Below are 9,312 nucleotides of genomic sequence, written 5' to 3' on the forward strand. Positions count from 1 at the left end.
CTCAGTGGTTCCATCAGGCTCTATCAGACCAGCAAACCTGGTCTTTTTTTTTTTTTTTAAATGATTTTGAGTTTTGTCCCACATTGTTCTCCCACTCTATCCACGATCTCCTACACAGATCCCCCTCTGAGTGGCTTACAGTGGTAGCTGGATACCATCTAGTTCTTCTGGTATTGCATCTAGCTGGCCGCTTGCAAGCTTTAAAGATCCCAGTTGCTACTTGCCAAGGTAGGATGTGGAACAATGTTCTGTGTAGTATGTTATGCCAATTGAGCTTGATGTCCCCTCCAAGGCAGTAAATCTTTATGGAAGTAGATTGCCTCATCTTCCTATCATGGAGCAGTTGGTAGGTTTGAACTGTCAACCTTCTGGTTAGCAGTCAAATGCCTTATGCACTGCACCACCAGAGCTCCTTCTAGAAAACCTATGAGGCAGTTCATCTCTGTCCTAAAGGGTTGCTATGAGTAGGAATTGACAAACTCTTTACCATTTAAGCAGTCATTCCCCATTTCCCTAGTAACCACCCCTTGACCCCTAGTAACCACCAATCTGCTTTTTGTCTTTTTGGACATACAGCATCACTTTTAACTCCACAGGAGCCTTGTGAAGTACCCACTAGAGAGAGGAGCACTAGACAGCAGAGCGGCTAAGAGCTGTAATAAGGTGTCCACCAGCCTGAGTTCAAATCTGAGTTCTAATACTTATTATCTATGTGTATGTGCAAATGACTTAACCTCTCTGAGCCTGGGTTTCTTCATTTGTATGATTTGATAAGCTTCTAGTGAGGATTAAATGAACTACTCCATCTAGATGCTTAGCAAGAGCAAGTCCACAGTCATTACTCTGTAAACACGAGCTATTTCTATCATCGTCACCCCCATGCCACCAATGTACACATTCAAGTGCAGAGGGGTTACAGGATATACCCAAGGCCACACAGCTGGTGGTGGCTCTGCCTCAGGGCTCCTGACTAAGTCCCCTGCTTTTTCCACTACCCCACACTGGCCTAACTACTCCTCCATGAAGGCTCTGTGTTCCCCACACTCTTGGAGCCAAGTTACTTCTAAAAAAACCAAGGCTACCCGCCAGGCAGCAGGGAGGGAGACTGGAATCATGAAATCATTTCACTTTGGGGCGTTGCAGCAGGCCAGCCGGCATCCCAGCCTCATCATCAGGGGCAGCTGACTTCAGCTGGTGTGGCCCTGTCCTAACCTCTTCCAGCTTAAACGCTCCAGGGTGTGGGGGCAAGGCTGGGTCTAGGACGAACAGCACCCCTGGAATTCCATGACCTTCCCACTCCAGCTACCCATCTGGGACTGTTTAAAGCTGGCAAAGCCCTGCCTTTAAATGACTTTGCTAATGGAGGAAAGCCTGAGGCAGTTATTTATGCTATAGCAAACCCCCAATTATTACCAATTATGCTGAGTGGGCAAGAAAACCTGACTCTGAAGTTCTGGTTAAAATAAGTTGAGTCAGAACAGGAGAGTGGAGGGAGTCAGGCTATAGGCTGGGGAGATCAGCTATCAAACCTTGGTTCCAGCATTCCCAAATCATGTCACCCTGGGCAAGCCACCTCCGTATGAAGGGACCGCAGGCTTATAGACTATGCTCACTAAGTGCCTGGGCTTTGGAGGAAGTAGAACTTATTTGATGGTCATAATAAACATACGATGAAAGTGTTTTCATTCACATTGTGTGGATGAGCAACTGGGACTTACAAACAATAAGCGACTTTGCCAAAAGGGATATCAAGCTGAGATGTGAAAAGGTAAAGCTGAGATTCGAACCCAAGATGTTCCTTTGCAGGAAGGTGGCTTGCCCAGAGTGACACTGCTTGGGAATGCTGGAATCAGAGTTTGAACACTGAAATGACCCCAGAAGTTGCGGTTTTCAGCCCCAGGGTCTGCTGGAATAGGGATGGTGGATTGCACCTATTAAGTATATCACACACTGCAGGACCATGGTGCTTTCAAGTGGCAGCAAGGAACATTCACATAAGCACTTCTATGGCTTCCTCTTCACTTCTCAGCCAATCTATTATTCCAGATGCTTCTGCACCAATGACCTTCCACTCTCTGCCCAAAGCTGATGGTGGTTGTGGTGCTGATAGGGGGCTTCTTACCCAGGCACCTGGGACAACTGGATTCTTCATCTTGGATACTGGAGTTGGCACCGAGGCACTCAACTGCACTGATATCAGGGAAATACAGACACATCGACTTGGGGACAGAGGCACTGTTTGGGGGAGACTCTTAAAGGGTTGTGGGTCGATGAACAAGTTACAAAGCTAATCCACAGAGACAAGTGGGAAAGCAAAGCAGGCTCAATGTAGGTTCTATGGCCACAATGACAGACACTAGGGAGCTGCCCACCTGGAGGGTCATTTCGTGCCTTTGCATTTTCTGCTCTGAGGTTCCATGGGATACACCTACCTCCTCCCATAAAATCTACCCCCACCCCTCACATGGATCCTAAGCTAACTGATGGACTTTTGTTCTGTGGACATAATCCCTAGGACAACAATCATGTTCACAGCTGTTTCCTACCTCCTCTGCTCTTTCTTGGAAGTGTATGTCTAAACATACTCTACAAACATAATTATTGTTCAAAACACAAATTCAAAATCTGTACTCCAAAGCCACATGGAAATGATTTCCACATCACCACTTTGAAGCAGCCAATAAATAACACTTTCTCTTACGTGGAAGATACTGACTATCAACATGTTGTTGTTATGTGCCGTCGAGTTGGACCCGACTCATAGCGACCCCTCCTTGGGTTTCCGAGGCAGTATCACTTCGGAAGTAGATTGCCCAACCTTCCTTCTGAGGAGTGGCTGGTGGGTTTGAACTGCCAGCCTTCTGGTTAGCAGTCAAGTGCCTTAGGTGCACCTACTATGTTCCTAAAGTAACAGATATCATTTTTAAGTCAACAAAAAAAAAGAACACTGTGCATCCACTGTGGGTGAGGATCTGATCTCTGAAGTTGTAGGGGAAAGTAAGGCCAATGAAACCATTTCCTACCCTGCGGCTCATCAGAGACCCCACATTCTTACCTGGAGGTCAAAGAACTTGCTGTAGCGCCGGTAAATGGCCTCAGTGGATCCACTGGACCACGTGACCCGGATGATGTAGACCTGCAGGGAGGGATGGAGGAGACGTGTTAATACCAAGGGGACCTTTCTGCCTTGGAGCTGTGGGAAGCAGAGCACCAGATTCAGAGTCACAAAGACCTGAGTTTGCATCTCAGCTCTGCCACTGATCAGCTGAATGACTTTGGACAAGTTACTTGCTCTCTCTCAGCTTCCTTTTCTATACAATGGGTATGCTGTATACAAAGTGAGGCAGGAGAGAGCTCTCTGAGCTTGGAGTCATCATGGTGTACCTTGAATGACATGTAGAATTTAGACAGTGGGAGACAAAGGGGGAGACTGAGTGGAAGCAGAATAATGGTGAAGCAAAGACCGGTTCAGAGGTACTGAGCCTGGCGGTGGTTTCCAAAGTGGTTTTAGCCAGCTTCTCTTTTCAAAAGAGTTCTCACTAGAACACACACATTCCAAATGGAATAAAAGAGAGCAGCATCTCTGGAGGGATTGGGGGAGGGAGCAGCTGAAGCCAGAGCCTAATATAAATACCACAGACTTAGAATATTCTGTGGGAAAGAAGAGATAGAAACTGGAAACACCAATCAGGATAAGATGCTAGGGAGCCTTGAATGCCAAGCTAAGGACTTATTAGAAAGGACCTCTGCAAATCCAAGCTAGATTTTATTTCAAATAAGCACAGCAACCAGCTTGGGCTCTAGAGTCAAGGGGCTCTAAACTTACAAAATTCCGTAACTTGCTGAGTCTCAGCTTTCTTATCTGTAAAATGGGGTCATTCGGCATATGTCACACAGCTGTTGTGATGATTATAAGGGGCAGGGCTCTGAGCAGAGAGGAAAAGTTCAAGAAATCTTAGCACCCTGCTCTCTGATTTCCCTATGCCAACCCCACCCCTGTTCATAAAAATAGGTGATTTGAACACCAGGATTTGGGCATCCCAGGCCCACTCCTTTCCCTTGCTTGTGCTTGATGGGCCTGGATATTCCATGGAGCCAGAAAGCAGGCAAAGGCAGCACTTAGGAGGTATGAGTCAGTCATCACCTCAGACAGGTGACTACCCTACAAAAAGGAAGCTGCCTGAATAGTCACAGTTAGTTTTATTAGAAAGAGGCCTTCAAATCTGCTTCTGTAGCCCTCAACCCTATTGCATGGAGGTTTTGAAAGGTTACCATTCATTCAACAACATTTTTAAGCACTTATTGTATGCCACGCCCCCTGCCAGGTAGAGCAAGACAGACCCTAAGTCTGCCCTTGGAAAGTGGGAAGATGGGCAGTAAACCAGCAAATAAGTATATAACTAAAAACTCAAGTGCCAGGAAGAACGCCCAAGCCTGAGCTGGTAGAGCATGATGGAGGCGGGAGGGAGTGGTCTCAGCAGGGAAGGCGTCTCTGAGGAAACCACCTTTGAACTGAGCCCTGAATGATGAGGAGCCTGCTGAGAAGAGAGAAGGGTGTTTCAGGCAGAAAGAAAAAGTGTGAACAAAGACACAGAGGCTGGAAAATGCTCGAGATGCCTGAGGAACAGGAAGACTATTGTGGCAGGATAGAGCTTGGAGGAGGGGGAAATGAGGCCAGGAGAAAGGAGCAGCTGGGTTATGTGGGCTTGCAGGCCATGTGAGGAATTTGGATTTTATTCTATTAAAGAATTTTAAGGGCTGTGGGGGAGGTGTGTGTGACATTTCTTTGTCTTTTTAAAGAAATATTCATACATACACACATGTATATATATATCCATCCTTCTGGCTGCCATGTGAAAAATGGTTTGAAAAGGGGCAGGGACTCCAGTAAGGAGGCTTTTGTACCACTAAAGGAAATTCTGAGGTGAAAGGGACCACCAGTAATCAGTTGCTGTCAAGTTGATTCTGAATCATGGCGACCCCACGTGTTTCAAAGTGGAACTGAGCTCCACAGGGATTTCAATGGCTGATTTTTCAGAAGTAGACTGCCAGACTGTTCTTGCAAAACACCTCTGCATGGACTTGAACCTTTAACCTTCCAGTGAGCAGCTAAATGCATTAATGGCTTGTACCACCCAGGGACTCAGAAAAGGACCACAGAAGTCAGCTAACCCAACGGCTTCACTTTCAGATGGGAAACTGAGGCTTAAAAAGGGTAAATATCTTACTAAAGGTCCCTATCACTAGGGATGTTGAAGCTAAGTATGGATGACTCTCTGTCAAGGACATTGCCAACAGGGATTAAAAACCAAGAAAATAAGAATGACAGCTCATCAGAGATTTTTTTTTTTTAAACCAACAAAAAGCAAACTCCCATAAATGGAAAAACAATATTCTGCTTACACAATTCATTCTTGATCTCTTGTTTACAAGTCTGAAAGTTCTGTATGTTCGGTACAAGGATTCTGTAACAAGCCTAATTGGTTTATTGGCTCCAACAACTGAACGGAATTCTGACGCCTGCGTTTTTAGCCACAGACTGAACTTTTTATGTGAGAACTGTCCTAGTGTGGGTCTTCGGACTCACCCAGGGCTTGGGAGTTGGTGAAAGAACATGAGTGTTGAGGTCTAATGCCAGCTCGGCTGCTAGTGACACTCACAAGTTCCTAACTTCTCTGACTCAAGTGTCTTCTCTAAACAGGGACAATAATCTCCCTTAAGAGTTAACCACAATAACTAATGAATCCGAGGGGCCCTGCCCAACGTCTATTCATTAGGTCCCCTTTCCCCTTCTTTGGGTAATGTGGTTGTTGAGTGCTGTTGAAGTCAATTCAGACTCATAGTGACCTTACAGAACAGAGTAGAATTTCCCTACGAGGCTTCCTAGGCTTTATGGGAGCATTGCCAAGTCTTTTCTTTTGCTTAGCAGCCAGTGCTTAACAGTGCACTACCAACGCTGTTTCCTTTTGGCAATACCCACTGCTACTGAGTCAATTTTGACTCATAGTGACCAGTTCTTGGGCTTCCGAGGCAGTATCTCTATGGAAGTAGATTGCCCAACTTTCCTTCCAAGGAGTGGCTGATGGACTTGAACCACCAGCCTTCTGGTTAGCAGTCAAATGCCTTCGGCATTATGCCACCAGAGCTCCCTCTTTTGGTAACAGTGCCCTGATTTCTCTTGAAGAATCACCTCTTCTTTCCCCCTAGTCTTTGTGATGGGGGTGAGGGTGGGCCTGTGTGTTCCAATGATTGATTCAAGGATGGGCATGTGACGCAAGCCAGACCAATGAGACTCTATTCTGGGGCTTCTGATGGAGCTGTCAAGGAAGAAACACTTTTTTCTCACTGCAGTGGCTAGTTGGGAGGAGCAATAAGAGTTCCCACATGGAGAGTGCCTGCCACATAGAAGAAAGCAGAGGTAACAGGGAGGAAGAAGGACTGCATCTTTATGACATCATTTGAACCCCTGGATCTAACTCAAATTCTGAACATTTCACTGACATAAGCCAAAACTTTTCCTTTCTTGCTTAAGGTGGTTTGAGTTAGTTTCTGTTACTTGCAATCAAAGCAATTACAGCATATCAGACCTTGGCTTTTAGATCATATTCTAAACCCAAGTAATGCTCAGGGGCTTGGCATTAAGGAATTAAAAGCAGACTTCCTAGAGATTTATATACCCCAAGTCATATTCCCTAGGAATGACACTAAAGATGTCTCCATGGTATAACCCTCAAAACGTATGTTGCGTGTACAAAAAAGGATGACTTTGTAACCAGACTATATAAAGAACTCTTAGAAGTAAGAAAACAACAAACCATATTAAAAAATGAACATAACACTTGAACAAATATTTCGTCAAAGAGAATATATGGATGAAAATGAAGCACATGAAAAGATGTTCAACATCATATTTAGCCATCAGAGAAAGGAAAATTCAATCTCTAAAGAGATACCACTACATACCTATTGTTGTTGTTGTTGTTGTCATGTGCCGTCGAGTCGGCCCCGACTCATAGCGACCCCTCCTTGGGTTTCCGAGGCAGTATCACTACGGAAGTAGGATTGCCCAACCTTCCTTCCGAGGAGTGGCTGGTGGGTTTGAACCGCCAGCCTTCTGGTTAGCAGTCAAGTGCTTTAGCCACTATGCTACCAGAGCTCCCCACATACCTATTAGATTGGTTAAAATAAAAAATACTGACAAGACTAAGTGTGATGAAAATATGGAGCAACTGGAAGTCTTAAACACTGTTGGTGAAAATGCAAAATGGCACAGACACACTGGAAAACAACTTTGCAGTTTCATATAGAGCTTGGGTGAATCTCAAAGGCATTGTGGCACATGAAAGAAGTTGGTCTCTAACAGTTACCTACTACATGGTTCCACTTAAATGACACTGTCAAAACAACAAAACTATAGCTAGGAAAAGCCAGTGATTGTCAGGGTTTGAGAGAGTAGGGAGATGAGGTTACTATAAAGGGATAGAATGAGAGAGTTATAATTATTATTATTATTATTGTGATTTGGGTGAAAGTTTACAGAACAAATTCATTTTCCATACAGCAGATCATACACATTTTGTCTTATGACATTGACTGCAATTCACCACAACGTAATAGCTCTCTTCCCACTTCCTCTCCATAGTTACCTCTTCCCTGTGTCCTTCCCTCCTATGCACTCCCACCCCCCTGAGCTGTCTCCCTGCACAAACACTGCACTTCTGTTCTCCCATGATTGATCACTCCAAGGAGTTTATTTTCTGATGTAATTGTTCACCCCATATGCCTCTCTGTTGTCTGGCTGGAAGCCACAAGAGTCAGTTCAATTCCAGACCTGAAGGGTGGCTAGGGCCCAGTCTCAGGGGTCTCACCAGGCTCCATCAGACCAAAATCTGGTCTTCTTTATGATTTTGAGCTTTGTTCCACATTGTTCTCCCACTCTATCCAGAGAATCTCCTACACCAATCCGCCTCTGAGTGGTTGACAGTGGCAGCTGGGCACCATGTAATGTAGTTCTTCTGGTCTCACGGTCATACAGGCTAAAGAGCACATGGCCACCAGTCCCTTGGACTCATTGTTTCCATGAGTCTTTGGTTTTCTACGTTATTCTTTGCTCTAGACGAGGAGAGATCCATTTTTGCATCTAGATGGCCACTTGTGAGCTTTTAAGAGTCACTACTCACCAAAGTAGGATGTAGAACAATGTTTTTGTGTAGTATGGTATGCCAATTGAGCTTGATGTCCCCTGAGACCATGGTACCGAGCCCACAGGTCCAACTACTCACTCAGAATGAGAAACTTCTTTCAAGGTGATGTAATTGTTCTGTATCCTGATTGTAGTGAGTACAGAGCTAAAATTCATAGAATACACCAAAATTTTTTACTCTAGGATAAAATAAAATGGTATGACTTTGAACAAGTCACCTAACCTCTATGAATATGCTTCCTCCTTTAGAAAATGAATCATTAGACCATCGCTGTGGTATCTTTTAGCTTTGGAAAACAGTGGAAACTTTTATGGAACATTTGAATTACAACCCCGAGAAAACCTCTTGGAATCACTTTTCTCCTTCACTGTGATCCTCCCCCACCCAATGATTTGCCATGACATCGAGTGGCCATGCCCAGGGTACAGGCTAGCACCTGAAGACCATTAGAACCCTATCAGGAAATTTTAAAAAATAAACACCATCAGTAGTAATTCAAGGAAACATATCTCCTAATGCATATATCCTTTTAAATGAAACCCACCTACTCCATCTTAATAACACCTTTATTGTAACTCATGATTGGCAATTCTATGTGTTAGAAGTCATAGTGAACGTATTTTTAGCACTCCAAGAAATATTGTTTCTTTTTTTCCCTAGGGTAGATGTCACTTTCAATATAAAGACAGATTTATCTCAATCAAATGCGGAAGAAACCAAGAAACAATCAAAAAGTAAATGATGTCACTATTATCAAGAGAAATGCAAATTAAAACAAAAATATTTCACTCAAACTGACAAAGAATTAAAACAAAACAAAATAAAACACAATAGTGTCTATTGGTGAGGGTGTGCTAAACTGACCTCTTAGATACTACTGGTGGGAATGTAAATTGGTGCAGTACTTCTGAGGAAAAACTGACAGTTAAGTACTAACAGCCTCAAAAATTTCCATGCTTTTAGGTCACAGCCAGCTACCCAGAGGGACCAAGTAGTTGAACCTGTGGGTTTGGGACCATAGTCACAGGGAACATCAAGCTCAATTGGCATAACATACTATACAAAACACTGTTCCACCTCCTACTTTGGCGAGTAGCTACTGGGATCT

General features: G+C 44.2%; 1 protein-coding gene across 1 annotated transcript in view; it reads right to left on the bottom strand.

The window, feature by feature from the left end:
* The window catches only part of SH3PXD2B (SH3 and PX domains 2B), a 150,747-nt gene that overhangs the window by 99,611 nt on the left and 41,824 nt on the right, over window positions 1-9,312 (bottom strand). The window contains exon 2 of the mRNA XM_007939775.2: window positions 3,056-3,136. Coding sequence (XP_007937966.1) covers window positions 3,056-3,136 — 81 coding nt within the window. The remainder of the gene's footprint in view (window positions 1-3,055; window positions 3,137-9,312) is intronic.

This window comes from Orycteropus afer, unplaced genomic scaffold, assembly GCF_000298275.1.
Source record: "Orycteropus afer afer isolate SDZICR_OR568_19922 unplaced genomic scaffold, OryAfe1.0 scaffold00062, whole genome shotgun sequence".
In the NCBI taxonomy this organism is placed as follows: Eukaryota; Metazoa; Chordata; class Mammalia; order Tubulidentata; family Orycteropodidae; genus Orycteropus; species Orycteropus afer.